We start from the raw sequence: 17,595 nt of genomic DNA on the forward strand, positions 1-17,595 counted from the left end.
CAGATATGGAACAAAAGGCAGCCAACATCCAAAGAAGAGCTTTGAATGTCCTTCAAGAAGCCCGGAGATGACTTAAGAAAATTACAAGTGAGTTCAAGCTGTTTAAAGAATAGAGGTGGTCTTACCAAATTTTTTTGCCTCATATACTGTATTTATATAAATGTTTGCACATTCTAACAAATCACTGCACTTACGTCACATTTCGTTTAGCAACATATAAAGAAATGAGGAGTGGATTAATACTTTAGCACAGAGCTGTATGTGTTGGTTGTGTGTGGGACACTCATAGAATGGTATTAGTATAATGATGATGCCACAGTCTGAATAGTTTTTTTTTTTTAATAAAGTACTGATAGTAACAAAAATCAAATGTTTTAGAAAAAATAACAAAACATCACAATGATCTTCTCTCAGTAGAAAACAGATTTAAAATAGGTGACTAAGCACTACATTTTTCTTCAGGGGATCCACTTGGTCCCTCTATGGTAGTCCCATGTCAGGATGTTCTACTGTTCTTGCTCATCTGCGCTCTCTCCATCGCTGTCGCTGTCTCTACCAGGATGCTCTGGCATCTTAGCATGGCCGTCAGTATCCTTGTTTCCTTCCTTCTCGCTGGCGTCCTCCGAGTTTGGCTCTGTGCTCGCCGTTCCTTCTGGGTTTTCCTGCTCCATGGGGGTTTCCTCCTGTGGCTCCTTAGATGTAGCAGTGGTCGACAAAGCGCCAGCATCTTTTTGGGTCTGTTTTGGAGGCAGAGCCAGTTCTTGCTGTTGCTGCTGAGAAGCCAAAAGAAAAGGGAAATGTTCAAAACGCAAAGGAAAATATTTCCACTTTTTTTGGCATTATATTGTCAAATATACTCAGCTAACTGATTATAAAGAGCACACGGCCAAAACTGATGTAATCTTATACAAAAACCCTGCAAGGAGTCCATCCTTTGCAATTTTCTTTAAGTTCTTTTTGCAGAGCCTGTCAGTCTACCACAATGCCACTGAACACCACTATGAACAGCGGCCTCTAAAATGTCTATTACATTACACACGTCTACGCATATGAAGGAAAAAATAAACATCACTATCTTTATGGATTTACTGCAGCACTCAAAATGCATTAGTTGGATTTAGGTGTTCGTAACAGCGTAGTGAATAAGTGTTTGAAATATCGGTGTATCTACAGGAACATATTCTTTGTTGAGGGTATTTTAATAGAGATAGCTTTATAATAAAATGTCTCTTCCTTTTAAGTACACGTTTTTAGTATCTACTATTATTTCTCTATAAATGATGATAAATGTATGTTGAAAAACTACATTTTTCTGTGTAGCCCGTTCCTTCTCTACATTTCTTACATCTGACCTATTTACTGTACTCCATTAAAAGTTAAAGATTAAAAATACAAAAATGGCAGCTGGGGACAGGCGCTGACAGCTGCCAGGAAAGTTGATGACATCTGTAAGCGTGTCAACGCAGGATGGTTGCCAGTTTTTAAACTGCCTCAGGTGTATCGCAGAAGAAACTTTTATGATATCGCAGTATCATAAACATAGTAGGTGTGCTGCTGGTTGACTTATATGGCTCCTTTCACACAGTCCACTTTGTGGTTTTTACCTGTCTGTACTGCTGGGAGGTCTGGATCATGTGCATGTACATATTATACACCAGGTTGGCCATTTCCGGCATGTTCTTCACAATTTGGTCGGGCTGTCCAGAAGTATCTCGCTGAAAGGTAGAAACACAAGAAGTTTGATTTCAGCCCAGGATGCGATTAGAGAGGAATTATAATGAAGAACTTTTATCGGTCTTGCTAGGGATCACTCTTTCAGGCACACGGACTTGGTTAAGTATTGATCTGAGGTAAAATGTGCAGGGAAATTACAATTCAGCAGCCCACTGCTACCCGCTGGTTATTTCAAACAAATTTCCCTCTCCAGTGATCACTGCTCATGTATTACCAAAGAAGTCAGGGATGCAGAGTTTTTAATTTGATAATATTAGTATGCAGACAGAGTCTTGCAGGCTAAACTGAAGACTGAGGCAAGCAGAATATTCAATCTGCTTGGTGGATGCCTCTTAAATACAGGGGAGATGCCCACAGAGGCCCTGGGGGCATCATGTCAAAGTATACAACTCCACAGTTTAACTTTGTGTGCTTTCACTGCAGTAAAACCTTCATTAAAAACACTGGGGGGGAGAGAATATGATAACTGCATATGATTATAGATCGAATATGAATGTTTCCATATGAAGCTTTAGGCAGCTTTGTTTTTTTATAGCAGCTTTGGAGTTAGCACCGTTAAATAGCCCGTGACACTTCCAGTTGAGTGTTGCTAGACAAAGTCTGACTTTTAATCTGCATGTGCGTGTAAGCAGCGGGGGTTTACTGACTCTAGATAGATGGGCTAAGCAGGGGCCACATGTGTGTGCCCGAAAGAACTGTCCCCCATGGGGATGAACACTCCAGTGTCAGAGAGGCTATTGGGTATTTTAGACATCACTGTTGCCAAACATGCCTGTCAGTGAGACACTGTGACCAGACAATGGTCGTTTCATGTTGGTCAGTCGGTGGTTTTGTCTTCTGACCTTTGGGGTTAATTATAGCCATAACTGTGTTTCTCATCTTTGCAGCTGGTCTGCAGAATGCTCTTACCAGACTGGGTAAAGCTGCAGTAAGAAGTGGGACCAGTGAGGACCAATATTCTGAGTGGAATGAAGATTCCACTCAGAATATAAAAAGGGGGGATTAGACCGAGCCAGTGGGCTGTAGCAGCAATGACGTGGTGGGATGGTGAAGACGGCACGAATTTTATGGAAATGGGCGCTGGCCTGAACCGTGGGAAAGAAGCTCAGTTCTTATCAGCATATCTCCCGCTTGAATATCTCATAATGGGGCAGATCTAATATGGTAGGTTTTATGAGATCAGCATGAGCATGGGTATGACTGCTTACAGGCTGTTCCTGGTTGTAGTACTCGTGTGGTCTAATGTGTAGCTGCAGTGGTCTGGCAGTGAGCTGGTTGAAGGCAGGAGTCAATTCGAAGCAGTTCTGAAACAGTGACACTCGGGCAAAGATGTACAGGCCCAGTCTGGCTCTTGACATGGCTACCACCAGACGCCTCACATCCCTGTGGAGAGACAGAAAAAAGGATTGACTTGAGGGGAAAAGACGTGAAGGGGTGGTGGTAAAATGTGTGAAACTGTAAAAAGGAAAAGAGATCCTGCATAGGGGCAAAAACAAAAACTGAAGTGAAGAGATCACAGTGAAAGAACAGAGTAATGGTTGAAGGGGAAGAGAAGAAAAGGCAGCGTAGTGTACGAGGAAAGAGGTTTAGTGAAGGATAAGCAGCACTACTTAAGTGGGAAAAATACTGAGGATAAGAGAGAAATACAGAAATGGAAGACAAAGGGCATGGATAAGCACTGCAGGCAAGGAGTCAGAGAGGTAGGAGAGCACGGGAAAGGGTAGGTGGAATAGGTTACTTTTGTATGCCATCAAGTAGTATTAAGAGATTAAGGACAGAGGCAGTCGTTTCTCTGAGCTTTCTCTGGCTTGCTGTACTAGCCAAAATACTTGTCTCTTTGCTCCCCTGCAAAAACACTGCTTGTAGTACACATCCCACTATACTGTACATTAGCATTCTACACAAAACACACATACATGAGGAGAGGGAAAGATTTGGACAACTGTAAACACCACAGAATGAGACATTTACAAGGGTGTTCCCTTTGAACCTATTGAATCCTTATATTGTCTCAGTTATCTGCACAGTTAAATTTGCTTATAAAGAAAACATGTAACCATTTAACTGACCTGTAAGTCTGTGGTGTGAGATTAAACATTGGTGAAAGCATTTGAGAAAGAAGCTGTTTTTACTCAAACATCTCTGGCAAAAGTCTTTATTTTGATGCTGACGAATAAGACACACAGCCATGTTTTTGTATATCGCCTACTCTTAAGTATAGCCAAAAATATGAAATGTGGAGTCCACCTGAGCACTTCATGAGATTAAGAGGATTAATCTTTGCAATATGCATGATGAGTTCTGTGAATATGACAAAAAGGCTTATGGGAGCCATTGTGCAGGGTACGAGTGAGTAAACGTGAGCAGCCTATAGATTAATGTGAAAATTACTGCACATTTCAGGCAAAAATGGGGGCACGGTACAAAATGAAACATTTCCACAGAGACAAACTACCGCTGCCTAGACCAATGAGCACAGACATGTGGAGCAGATGAACCAATCATGAAGCACGATAGCCTGTGGACATGGCACTACTGAGAGACGCCCACCTGGACTGTGCTGTGACATGACAGGGCAAAGTGGACGGTGTGTGTTCCCACATGTGTGTTCGTGCATGTCAGAGCATCTCTGAATTTGTGCCTCCCTGTCAAAGTGTGTGCTCCTGCATGTGAGCGTGCCCGTGTGTATCACGGGAATGCTTCCCCTGTCAAAGCGAGGGTCAGCTCATCATATGGTCAGCTGCATCCCCTGTGGTTGTCACGGCTGCGGATTGCCATGAGGAGAGGGGCAGGGAGAGAGAGGGGGAGGAGGATTGCGAGGTAAAAGCCAGTGGTACACCGCAGTGATCCCATTATAAGAAAAACACAATGAACAGCACTAGGGGCTCCCATGAAGCACTGCTCTCTCAACCACTTAGCTGACCATTCACAAGCTGTCAGGGATGCCAACATATGAATGACCATTATGAAAAACTATAACAACAGACTTAACTAGACATTTTCTGTTATATTTTACATTAATGGTTTATTCTGACTGACTCATGGTGGTTGATTTCTTATTCAAGTCCCTCACAGTTAACAATAAATATTAACAATTAAAAAAGCAAATCTGAAATTTGATGCAGCCTGACAGAATAATCACAAAAAGGTCGATTCAAACATTCTTATATGAAATAACCACAAACATTATCAGTGATTGACAGCTTGGTTTTCAGGGCCTTAAAGCTCAGTGTTATCAAAAGTCTTATTCAAGGAGAATAGAAGCTCTAAACTATTGTACGCTCCCTGCACTGAAAAACTGCTACACTGAGAATGTGTAAAAGGTGGGATGTAATATCGAGTCAAAGACAAGATCAAATGAATGATACAGAGAGGAGAGCAGGCACTGCCAGCAAGATAAAGTACCCCTCTCTGTAGTCAGCTGCAGTTTCTCATTTTCAGCTACATCAATTAATCGCTCCATCTGTGAGATGAAGGAAGAACAAAATAGAGTTTTTAAGTGTTTTCTGTGCTAGCTAAATGGCCACGGTGATGGGTGGGGTGGACAGAGCTACAAAGGGAATGGCTTATAATTTGCACTCTGGTTCCAATTTGCAGACTGTCCAATTCTCTGATAAAGCTGTGAGCAGTGCAACTGCAACAGCAGCTACTGTACATCACAGCCAGCAGCCGGCATGTCAAGTAGAAGTGCTGTGGATCATATGCCTGGTATAAAACCCTTGGTTGTTGGAATCTCACAGCAGCAGAGAAGTGAAAGATCATTTGACTACAAATTAATTCAGTGACATGGGGCAAAGAGGCCATAGCCAAATGAACAGAAAGCAGAGAGAAAACAAAACAAAGCTGCCAATGAAAGAAGATGCCATGAAGGGGCGTGTAACAGAGCAGTGATTATCCATCAATACTGACTGCTTTACAGCCTTTGATCAGAACTGAGCTCTTTGTTAGTTATTGTCAACCAAATCATCAGAGCACAATTATTTCTCTTAATTGGAACAAAAACTACAGTCAGCTCCATAGATGTGTCCTTAAGCACCTTTATCCTTCTTGCATCATAATTAAGCTCATACTTACCTCAAAACTGCAACACTGTTATTTCCTTCAGCAAACTTTATTCAGTAGTTACACATGACAAAAAGAGAAAGCCTCCTGAGAGCAGCTGTCTCACGAGAATTAAGTGCCAGCTTTTCTGCAGTGTTATTTCCCTGGAGGATGTTTATCTTAGGTGTATTTCATATTACACAAGTATTTTAAAGAAGAATAGCTGCTGAGAGCTGAAGGCTATTTTGGATCAGATACTTTTTTTCCTGCTTGGCATGCAAAGAAGTAATTACCTCAGGTGTCCCACAGCTTTGGTGCGGACCAGGGAGAGGATGATGTAGTTGTTCTGCTGACCCTGGAACCTGTCCACTGTCGTAATCTGTACAGACACAAACATATTTATTATTCAACAACACGACACACAAATGCACATAAATATCAAAGATATGCTAACTAAGCTCCGGCAGCGGATACGCTTTGCAAAGTAAATGAGTGTTTGCATTTTAGGTAGGTGGAGGGATTTAGCTGAAATGTTTAAAAACATGAGCGAGACTGCTTTCCGTCTTAAATTCTTTTTCTTTGCCTTTTCTTTTTTTTTTTGAGGGTGAACGTTAAGAGATGGCAAGGTACTTTCTTGTTGCTGCCGTTATCGCTGTGGGCCACACGGGCAGCCAGCAGGGTTAATACGGCTTAAAGGGCATTTGCCACCAGCAGCTTCTTACCTGGTCTCCTGGGAATCAGGGCCACTTGGGAGGAGGAGGGGGAACTACTTGACTGCATCAGAGATTATTTCAAGGAGACAGAAAATGTAGAAGTGGCTTTCTCTGTGGAATTTTTTTTTCTAAGCAAAAGGGAACCCGTGTCAGCCAATTTGCTTTTATACCCCAGTAATCCTGTCTTGCTGAGAAGTGTACTTATTCAACTACATAAAGAACTGTGCTGTGTTTTGACTTTGTCAGTCATGTTACTTTATGTAATAAAGCTATCATAAAGCATGTGCACTTCAAACTCGATACAAGGACTGGTCTTGATGAGATGCAAAAATGTGAAAACTTTCATACTGTGCTACCTACACTGAGTGTGCACAGCCTTGACAGTGTTGGAGAGTGTATACATGGAATATGCTCCAACTTCACAAGCTCTTTCATGATCATATAGCCTTCACTCTGTGTTTATTTTTAGTGGTGTTTCCGAGTTGGACTAGAAATATCTTAGGGATGTAAATCTGAGTCCAAAATCACATTACACAGTGTCTACACTGTGTAAACAGCATGTGTGTAACTATAGACTGAAAAGTTTATGTTAATGCAAATAGTGTGATAGCTGGGTGCTCCTGTTGTTTTTGGTTAGAAGCTACATGGAGATGTTACTGGTTAATGCTTGGAAAAAAGCTGCAATGTTTAAAGATTATTCCGGAAAAATATTAAGTAGAATTATAATAACAGAGCTAAATTATTTTAATCAACTACTAATAACTGAGTGATTATGCCTTGGGTAGAAATTATTCCTTCCATCCCCATTGTGTATATACACATATATACATCCATCCATCTATCTATATAAATAATTGTTAAATCAATAACCGATTTAAATCTGATAGCACAGTATTAGAATGATCAAGGAAAAACACATCAGAGCTGGAGTGTCCCCTATCTTGCAAATGGTAACAGAACCAAATAAAAATTGAGTTTAAAAGCCAAGTTATTAAGTCCCTTTTTTTAAAGTACTGTACAAAAATGCTTCTGTATAGTTACATACGACACATGCTAAAAAAAACCCCAAAAAACTCATAGCCAGGCAGAAAGAGGTTGGCCTGTCCTTTATAGTTTCACTTTTTAAAATGGATCAATAGGACATCAGATTCCATTGAGGAGCCATACAGGCCCAGAACTACAGCATTCAGTAACTACCCTTGCTAAATAAATCATCCTGTGGTTGTGGTTACCACCTATTATTAAATTCAACCCTCAGTGAACCTCTCCAAAACTCCTTTTGGATAAGAGGAAGGGAATGTGGGGAGACTGTGTGTGTGTGTGTGTGTGTGTGTGTGTGTGTGTGTGTGTGTGTGTGTGTGTGTGTGTGTGTGTGTGTGTGTGTGTGTTAATGTGTAAAATCGAGAGCGATGGGACTAATGAGGTATTTATTTACGTCTCCCTGTTGCTATGTAGAACAGGTGCAAGGCCAGAGGCAACAATATGTTGCTTTTACAATAGCAGGAGATATCGTTGGCCGTATGCTCAAATTACACATCCATGGTATGCATGCACGTACTGACACATGAGAAACGGTGAATCTTGGTTTGCAGCAAATGTGGTTCTTTAGAGAGGGAGTTATTCTTAGCCTACAGAAAGTGATAACAAAGCCCGGGTCGACATTCTCCCCGAGGTATAGCATTCTGCATGGTGTTTAGTTATTTATGAGAAATCTTCCAGGGAGAGAATTACAGAGGTCGTGTCATTGTAGCACATGCATGTCCGAGGACATAAGGAAATACACACAGCGAATACACTGTGAGATACACAAACAGCTATTGCACTGCCAAATGTTTTCTTCCAACATGCCTTCTTCTTATGGAGACAATAGCACACTATTAGATGATGATCAACCACTGATCTCTCCCATCTTATTTTCTCTGTCTTACTTATGGTAATTACTGCTGGGAATGTGCACAAGTCAGACCTCTGGATTATTCAATTTTTCACAAGAGGAATGGCAGGGACGCCAGAGTTAACAGCTTTGTATTGCTTGTGTGTTCAAGTCTACATGCGTCTCAGGATTTCAGACCTGTCTAAGAAAAAACCCCAACAAAAAATATGACGCTAGGAAATGTTAAGACACCTTTTCTACACATTTCATGTTGTCAAAGAGGCTAGTACTGTTGCTCTCAGTATATGAAAGCTGTGTGTTTTTGGTCAAGGAGAAGAGTTCTACAACTGCAGAGGGTCATTCAGAATAAGGACTGAAACCTTAAATAGGTACTTTGTCACTCTGCATTCATCTCTTCTTGACCCGGTTGATGTATCTTCTTACTAACTAAATAGTCAAACTCTAACAGTCAGACTTCCAGCACTTCTTCATCAAAGAAAAGAGAACCAAATGGATATTTTCTGTAAAACTCAGGAAAATAAATAAAAAGTATTTGCGCACATGCTGTATTTACGCAAACTGTTGTTTGGGATTTGGTAAAAACCTTGAGCAAGCATGTTTGACGCTGGCACTGTGACTTGTGCTAACTGGCCTTCCTCTGCTTTTCTTTCTAATTAAAGTTATAACAATAAAGTAAGCTGGATGTTGACATTTGCGCCGTTTTACCCTTTGTGACACACTGTCAGACACACTGTGGACACAGTGCTCAGCGCCATGACCTTTCAGCTGCTCAGCATTTTTCCCCACAAGAGCCCCTCTTTCTATTTCATCCCTCTCTGTCTCTGGCCATCTTTCATCTCAGCAAATCTAACAACCTGTCACTCCTGTCACTTTATTACTAGGCATGCATACTGACTAAGGCCATGAGCACAATGAATGATGCTTTATGTCTTGACATTGCAGGACATTTCACATGGGTAAGCAAAATCTCTGGCTAGCTGTCAGTGCAGGGAATGTACTTCAAAACAAAACAACAAGGTAGGGTTGCACAGCAAAAAATACAGACACAACAGTATGGAATGAGTAAAGACTGAATCACAGTGGACGCTATAACAAACCACTATTCTAACCTCCAAATTGCGATCATACTTGGAAGAACCTGCTTCCTGTCTGCCTGCTTTTGGACAAAAACGGCCGATGTATATTTTTGATTCACTTTTTATGTACTCAGCAGGAACAGATGAGTAATATCTAGACAGTAAACGTTACAAAAACTGTGTGATAAACAAAAAGATTCAAGTTACATACTATTTACATTTTCTGGGCATTTGTGGGAAATAAAAATACATGTCTTCTAAAATAGAGAATATACCTGAATTATTGCTCTGAGAGCCACCTCACTTTAACACTCCTGCTGTTAAAGAAATACCAAAAAATATGCACAACTAAACTAAACCGATCGCAATATTACTGAAGGCGTGCTGCTGCTGACCCTATGCTACCTGACATAACAATGCTCCATATAACTGTTGATATGCCATTTTCACTGCACTCTTACTGGAATGCTGAAAGAGTCTGTGACATTGTTAAGTGTGTGAAAACCCTAAAAGAACAGAGACCGAAGAAAGGTGAGACAATGTGTGTAGGGGGAAAAAATAAAGAGCGAGGAAAGCATAACCTGAGGCTAGTGAGTAAAAGCATTTAGCAGTACAAACAGAAAGTGGATGGGAAACTGTGCCGGCGGGTTGCTGACTTAACACATTGTAAAGAAAGGAAAAGAGGAGAGATGAGAAGTTCGGGGGAATAATATAGGCAAGAAAAAACAACCTAACTGTATTCCTCAGGGATGAACAGACTCTCCCTGTATTCACAGTCAGTCAAACAAATGTTGCAAATACTTGCACACCTCTAATTTGCTTTACCTGTTACCACTGTCTGTGAAAAACTGAGATTCACTAAAATTCAAATAGTATTTTAAGTTATACATGGATAAACTCCAGTTCAAATATAAAACTCTTCTTAAAATGAACAGACAAACAATACAGTTTACACATTAATGTTAATGTGTAAACTGTATTGTCTAAGGAAATCCCTCCAAGATGCTTGGAGAGCTGTGAATATCTTTCCCAGTGCAATGGAGGATAAGAGGTTGGTGCAATAACTGCAGCTGGCATCTGGAGGTGTGAAGAAACTATCCATGTCATGTGTGATACGCGTTTCCAACACGCTAGTCGTAGCCCTACGCATATATAGGTGGTGAAAACATGTCTGACTGAAAAATGGATTCCTTTGACACAAGAGGGGATTAATGTATCACCCTCAAGTGTGTGATCATTCATTTATAATCAAGTTTGACTGAATACTCGCAAAACCCAGTACTTGCTACAAAACTTGTCCAATAATGGAGTGTGTTTATTTAATCACCTCTTGCTTGTGCTTTGATAACATGACACATAAAACACTGCTGCTTCTTAATTGGTTTGTTTCAAATGGTGCTTACCTTGTGGGGCTGACCAAACACTGGATTTCCAGCACAGCGTTGGTTGATGACATCTCTGATCAGGTGTTTTTGTCCATTGTAGGTGGTGAGGATGCTGATGCGCTCAGCTGGGTAGCCCAACAGACGCATGTACATGTATAGAGCCACAGAATACTCTGCCTCTGCCAGGTTCTTCACACACAGAAAGAGAGAAAGCTTGGTCAGAATAACATTATATTGCTGAAATAAACAACCATTGCTGCCCAACCTCTGAAAAATGAAACTTGTGCTAAAGTGGCACATATGCATATTCCCTCAAACTGCCACTTATAGCTGGCTCCAAAAGAAACTCAGTCCCTAATGAATTCCATGTTAAAGGAGGTTTTGATAACCTCAGACCACCATATTTTATAATGACACCAGGGACTACTGAGTAAATTGCAGCCTCTTGGTCACACACAACACATGCCTGCACACCATTTGCTTGCATCAGCCAAAAAAAGTGATGATACATAAATAAGCCTGTCCTGCACTGTTGTATACTGCTGTGCATCATGTGTTTTACACATCAGTTATGAGACCAGTATATAAGCTGGGTATTAGTATAATGACAACAAATTTTACTTTGACAGGAAACAGCCGTCAGCACCAGAAACATGTTGTGTAACTAAGTTACAGTGAATTGGCCTACTGCTTGTTCATCATAGAAGGGAATGTTATTCATACATATTGAAGTATATATAACATAGTGAAGCAGGCAAGATACATTTAACAAGCTAGTGTTTGGCTGCAAATTTGCTATGTTGCACAAATATGGTGAAGTTTAGCTAAAAGAAAATTGGCAGCTTAAGTAATTTAGAATAATTAGCCAACTTGTTTGTTGATATTGGAGTCCATTTCTAAGCTACCACTCACTATTGAAGCTCTCTGTTTACACTGTGAGCAGACGAGAGGCACTGAAGTGATCGGAAGCAAGTGTAAACATCAGATTTCTGGAATTTTCATGGAAAATCACAACCCCATCGTTTACACAGACATTAGTCCCCAGTCAATCTGAGGCAACTAAGAGAGTCAGGGACAGTCTCTTTTTATGTTGCAATCACTCAGAAACTGGCAATGAAAAGCATTTAACCGCTGAAAAAGGTTACCTAACGTACATTTAAAATGCTCACCAACATGTGTTTTTTCTCTTTTTTGTCACTATGCACAACACAGGAGCTCTCTGTGCTTGATAGATAGAAACACACATTCAAATAACCACACTGACAATGGCTACAATGTTACTACCTACACCTATCTGATATAATGATTATAATGATTTCTCTTTCATTTCCAATTACAAAGGACCTAGAACTACATCAAAGTTTTTCTCCCAATGTGAATACATGTAAAACGTTATTCACCAAATTAACAATCAACAAATTCCCGAGCTTGTGCACCCTGGTTCCAAGGCTACATTCTGTCCTTCAAATAAAACCCAAAAAAGAAAAGAAATAAAGGCAGCGCCATGTATTATTCATTCAGTTTCAATTAAATGCGGACTGCTGCCTCGCATCTTTGATAATAATGTATGCAGCTTCATCAACAGTTCCTGAGCTAGCTGCACTAGAGTCAGCACATCAAGAACAATGACATCCTTTGTTCTTAGTCCCTTATTACCTGCCTACAAATGGCACAGATATTTAAAAATCGCAACTTACTTCTCCAGCAAAGTTACTTCTAATCCTCTGCATTTACAGATCATCTACAAAACCACAATCATGTAGCAAAAGCCAAAAATGCATATCTCATACACACACACAATTAAATAGACATCCAAGTAAAAATCTGTGACGCTTCCAGATTTCTGTCTTTCATTTGCATGTCTAACATACATCAGATCTAGAGCCTAAACCCCAAAAGAAGCTGGCAACTATTACAAGGTCAGACCTAAGCCATTGAAGTTTGAGCCAGTGGTTCGTGACTGCAAAAGGACTAGATAGGATAGAATGATCAAACATGCACTGAGGAGAGAGGGTTACATACAGATACACTTTAGAGTAGATACAAGAACATTATTGATATCGAGAGGCATAAATTCAGGCTACCTGTAAGTAAACTCCACCATGCAGGTTGCTCTTATGCAATTTAAAATGTAGCTTGTAAAGCAGAAATGTCTATAACTAACAAGCCTAGTGGCTGAGGGGGGCAATTTCCAAACAGAAGATGTGGATTTAGATAGGCATCTTACTCTTCATGAGCCATTTGACAACAGTGAAGTACTATCAGTTGGCTGAGACTCAATAGGGAAAGAGCTTTAGCAAATGAGGCAAAGCACGGGAAAAAGACCCTTTGCACTATATTTTGTGCACACAGTATTTGTGTATGGGTTCTGCACAGTTCATGTGCAACCACAAAGCAGTGGTTGTGGCAGTGTTTGTTCAGCAGCGACATGTATTCAGTGTACACTGGATACAATTGCTCCTCTAGTGTCAAATTTATCCCCTTTGGTTTCCAGGAAAGTGCATCTGTGTGTGTGCTTGTCAAGCATAACGAGTGATATTGAGGAGATTCCCTTGAGGAGACTCAAAATGGCAACTGGCAAATAGAGTTGAGGTTCATGTGACCTGGTACCGCGAGAAGCACACATGGTGCTGAATTAAGAACAATAAGAAGCTTTAGGGACTTGAGTGTGCACAGCGTGAATGTAGTTGCAAGATTCATGAAGCAATATGATCCACTTAATGGGTATGCAGGTTCTAAATTGAAAGCTTCAATTTGATATTTCAATCATTACACAGGATACCTTATCTGAAATCCAGTGCTGTCGGCTCTGATTACTACAAACTCTTTTAAGTATCAGGGGATGTTTTATTTACAGTATCTTACATTTCTATAAGCTATACTAATTTTATTTCTCTTCTTGGAGAAATGTAATTTATTTTTTGTTTTTTTACTTAACACTAATATGTGATCTTCTTGGGCTGGTGCACTGCAAAAGTAAACACCCCTATCAACCCTGCCCTGTGCCCAGACACAGTCTTTGTGCCTCAGCAATGTCAGGATGAAACACAGTCCGTCTTCCGGTGTGAAGGACAAACCGCCTGGTCTGTGCTGGGCAGCCAATGCTAGCTGCACACTAAGCAGAGTGATGAATATATTATATGGACTGGTAGCTGAACCAGTGAAATTTAAAAATGAATGAACTGCTGTACAACAACCAATTTAGAGGAAATGGGGGCTAGAGAGAATATGCTTCTGTTTCCTGCTGGAAGTGTGAACGTGTTTATTTGTAAAGGAGTGTAGTTCCACAGCTTGTGTAACATGAACCATTTCAGCTATTCAAACAATTTCTGTACCTGTGCTACATATATACACAAAATAATAATGGTGTTCTGTTTGTATTCAGTTATTTCAACTGAAGTAGCTCATACTTTGTTGTTTTTACATTTTTAAAGTTAGTATTAAGATATTGGCAATATGTTGGACAAATGGCATACAAGGATGTGCAAGGATTACATCAAGTGTGTTCATTCGTGTGATCTACTAACCTGATAAAAGTAGGGGTTGGGCTCAGATTCTCCCACCCCATTGAAGTCTTCCACGTTAATTAGCTGGAAATCAAACGTCAGGCCAGGGTTGGGCACCTGAAACTCGGGAAGTTGCTGAACGTGAGGCAGGTTCCCCAGGTGTTTGTAGCGCCAGTTGTACAAATTGCACAGGCTGTGAGATAGCAACACAAACACGCATTAGGTCACATCTGTGTTACTGTAATACAGTTTCCCTGACAGGACCACTGGAAATTTTAATCAATCAGCACAATCAGGGTTCCCACAGCTTAAGGCAAGGCAGATATATTTATTGTGTTTAATGCAACTAAAACTGAAATGCAAGATCAATTTTACAGTAAATAAAGAAAAATGTTGCAATTTCTCCATTCCAATTCAATTTCTGGGGGTTAGAAATAACCTTCCTCAGTTATTTAAACAATGCAGCACATCTTGGGCTGAGCTATGTCCTGTGAACTAACATCCCAAATATCTGGACTGGACTTTTTTTCTCATGTCAAAAGAGAACAAGAGGATTTTTCTTCTTCTTGCTTCATACTATGTTTAGACAACTGATGCACAAAACGCCAGATTTCAGGCATTTGATCTTTCTTCATTGGTGTTGTCATTTTTGTGCATGTTACCATGATAACAGGTGTTATTCTGATTATGTTGCTATGCTCTGCAGTCTGCAGTCAGAGAACAGATGGGCTCTTCTCAGTAAATCCAGTAAAGGTATCATTTCCCAACTCTGTTTAAACAGAGTCTGCCTGACCATCCTGCTTGCCCGGCATTACTACACAAATGTTTGCTCCATTACCAAGCAAAAACATTTCTTTTGACGAAGGCTCAATAACTAAATATACTAAAATGAACGGATTTATTTTTAACTGTTTGCTAATGATTTGGACATTTCGCTGTCGCTGTGGCCAGTCTGAAAGGTTTTTTTTAGCAACAACAGTAAGAGGTCTCATGGTCATTGCTTAGACTGCCTTACTTAGATTTAGCTGCTCAGGTTTAATGCAAACTTGAACATTCTGAAGCAATAAGTTAATAAGTTTGAGTTTTTTGAATCAAGGTTAAGACCACTGACTTGCATCCATAAAATATAGCACTGTAAAGCATAAAGGTATATAGAAAGAATAATTACTATTAAATTACTATTCAATTATGTTTAAAGAACTGTTTCCGAATTACATTTAAACATTACGTTTTTTTTTTTTTTATCCTTGTGAGCCCCTGTGGGTAGTGAGATTGTATTTTGCTTGGTGACCCACCTTGCACGTGCACGGCCCTGTGCATCCAAGTCTATTGTGGGCACACCTAGGCGCACAAATCGGGTGAAGAGAGACTGCTCCATGTTGGAGTACTTCTGGAAAGCCATGTTCTTGATGACTGGGGGCAACTGGTGGTGGTCGCCAATCATGATCCAGCGCTTTAGCCTGCTGTAGCCATCCTCTGGGTTCTGCACATAGAGGAACATAAGATGATCAAGCAGTAAAAAAAAAATAATAATAATAATAATAAAATTGAGATACTGTGACAATATACAGTGATCAGTGAAGGTGCAACAGTTAATTTAGGTTTACATTTTAATTTCCAAATCATCATCTGGCATGCTTACTCTAACACAAACATATAATGTGTCATACTGTAAAATGCAGTGATGTTATTTGGAGCTGGACCTCACAAAGATCTAATGTCCCACCCATTGTCTAAGATTGTTTTAAAGTGTGATCACTGGTTGTGTTTGAAAAGCTGGTAGTAAAAGGGAAGTGGAGGACAATGATCCTGGCCAAAGGCTCTGACTGGCACAGTGGTGAGGAGAGATAATGAGGAGTTCTGGCAAGGTTGCTGGATAGGCTGGTGTGCCTAATAATCTTTTCCGTAAACAGAAGTTACAACACAGAATGTTAGTCATAGCTACCAGAGACCAACACCATTTTTATGGAGCCCATTAGGAAAACCTTAATGGGGAAAGTCAATTTGAAAAGGGTACTGATGTAAAGATTAAACTACACAAACCAGTCACAATGACAAATCCTGGCAGGTTTTGTGAGAATAATTTTTCAGTCAAGATTAACAGTCAAAACAAGTTAGCATTTCGGTTACCTGTAGTAATAGAGGGATGAAAGTCTCAATTTCCAGAATCTGTGCAGCTTCTTCCATCAGGATGTTGTCATACTAATAAAGAAAGGAACAGCTTGCTGTAACTTCAATAAATGAACTAACTGCATCCAAACAAAATACAATCAGATTATTGGGAATGTATTTTAAGTCTACCTTAAATCCCAGCTCCACTAGGTCGTGACGTTTGAGTGCAGCGTGTGTGCAGGTCATGGCAATGATTTTGGCTTCTTTCACTAGCAGATATTTGGAGCGATCCAGTCCACTTCTTAGCAGCTCGAAGGCCCTGAATTCCTTTTAGGATAGAAGAAAAGTGATACTCACGTCACAGAGCTATGTTATAAACCAGATTGATAGGGAACTAAAAAGTAAAATATTATCACGAAGAATTAAAATTGCTGACATTTATTCTGTATTGAGTCATTTTTAAAGGTTTTTTTCATACTAGTGCGGGGGATGACTTTAATGAACAATTAGTATGACAGATGATGGCTAATATAAAAATCTCTTGTAACATAATAGAATCTTAAATTTAAAAAAGCACATTTCAATATTCAGAAATCCAGTCAGCACACATCACGATACACCGAGTGGCTTATCTTTCGTCCAAGTGTTTGAATTTCTCCAACTGACTCTACTTTTCTTTGCTGAAGTGCCTAATTCAAAGTGACACCCGGAAGATGAACCACAATTCTAAACTTCAACAAAGTCATAATGGACATCTAAATGACTGGAAACTTACAGTACTCCACTTTTTAATGAAATGTATAATTAACATAATCCCTCTGATTTCTTCTCTCATTAGAAGTGAGTGTCCTCTTTTTCCATGATGCAGTGATAGAGACTAGCCAGCCGCAGGGCTCTCCTGTGAAGAATGTGGGGTGTATTTTGTTTTTCAGTAGCTGTGGCTTGAGGAGCACTTTAGCAGGGATTTTCTTACATGGGTTACACTGTAAAGGAAAATTTGGAGGATTCTGTAACCCAAAAAACAAATCAGTTCATTTCAGGGTGGTGATATGATGACACTACAGAAAGCTGTGGGGGATGCACAGAAGAGGAGTAATGGTAAACAGGCAAGCTATTTTCAGGTTGGTACACTAG

At 40.1% G+C, this 17,595-nt stretch overlaps 1 protein-coding gene across 2 annotated transcripts in view; it reads right to left on the reverse strand.

Moving 5' to 3' along the window:
* Positions 1–261: 261 nt before the first annotated feature.
* aqr (aquarius intron-binding spliceosomal factor) overlaps positions 262–17,595 on the reverse strand; it is a 47,141-nt gene continuing 29,807 nt past the window's right edge. The window contains exons 28-36 of one of the 2 annotated variants that reach the window (XM_006798435.3): positions 16,651–16,788; positions 16,480–16,551; positions 15,645–15,832; positions 14,371–14,542; positions 10,862–11,032; positions 6,069–6,154; positions 2,943–3,117; positions 1,605–1,715; positions 262–770 (exon numbers count right to left, since the gene is read on the reverse strand). In XM_006798435.3, the coding sequence (XP_006798498.1) occupies positions 507–770; positions 1,605–1,715; positions 2,943–3,117; positions 6,069–6,154; positions 10,862–11,032; positions 14,371–14,542; positions 15,645–15,832; positions 16,480–16,551; positions 16,651–16,788 (1,377 nt within the window). In that variant the 3' untranslated portion in view covers positions 262–506. Of the gene's footprint in view, positions 774–1,604; positions 1,716–2,942; positions 3,118–6,068; positions 6,155–10,861; positions 11,033–14,370; positions 14,543–15,644; positions 15,833–16,479; positions 16,552–16,650; positions 16,789–17,595 lie in introns of both variants that reach the window. The other variant, XM_006798434.3, reaches the window with a different exon arrangement.

Source organism: Neolamprologus brichardi, chromosome 19, assembly GCF_056152115.1.
Source record: "Neolamprologus brichardi isolate AB-2024 chromosome 19, ASM5615211v1, whole genome shotgun sequence".
Classification (NCBI taxonomy): domain Eukaryota; kingdom Metazoa; phylum Chordata; class Actinopteri; order Cichliformes; family Cichlidae; genus Neolamprologus; species Neolamprologus brichardi.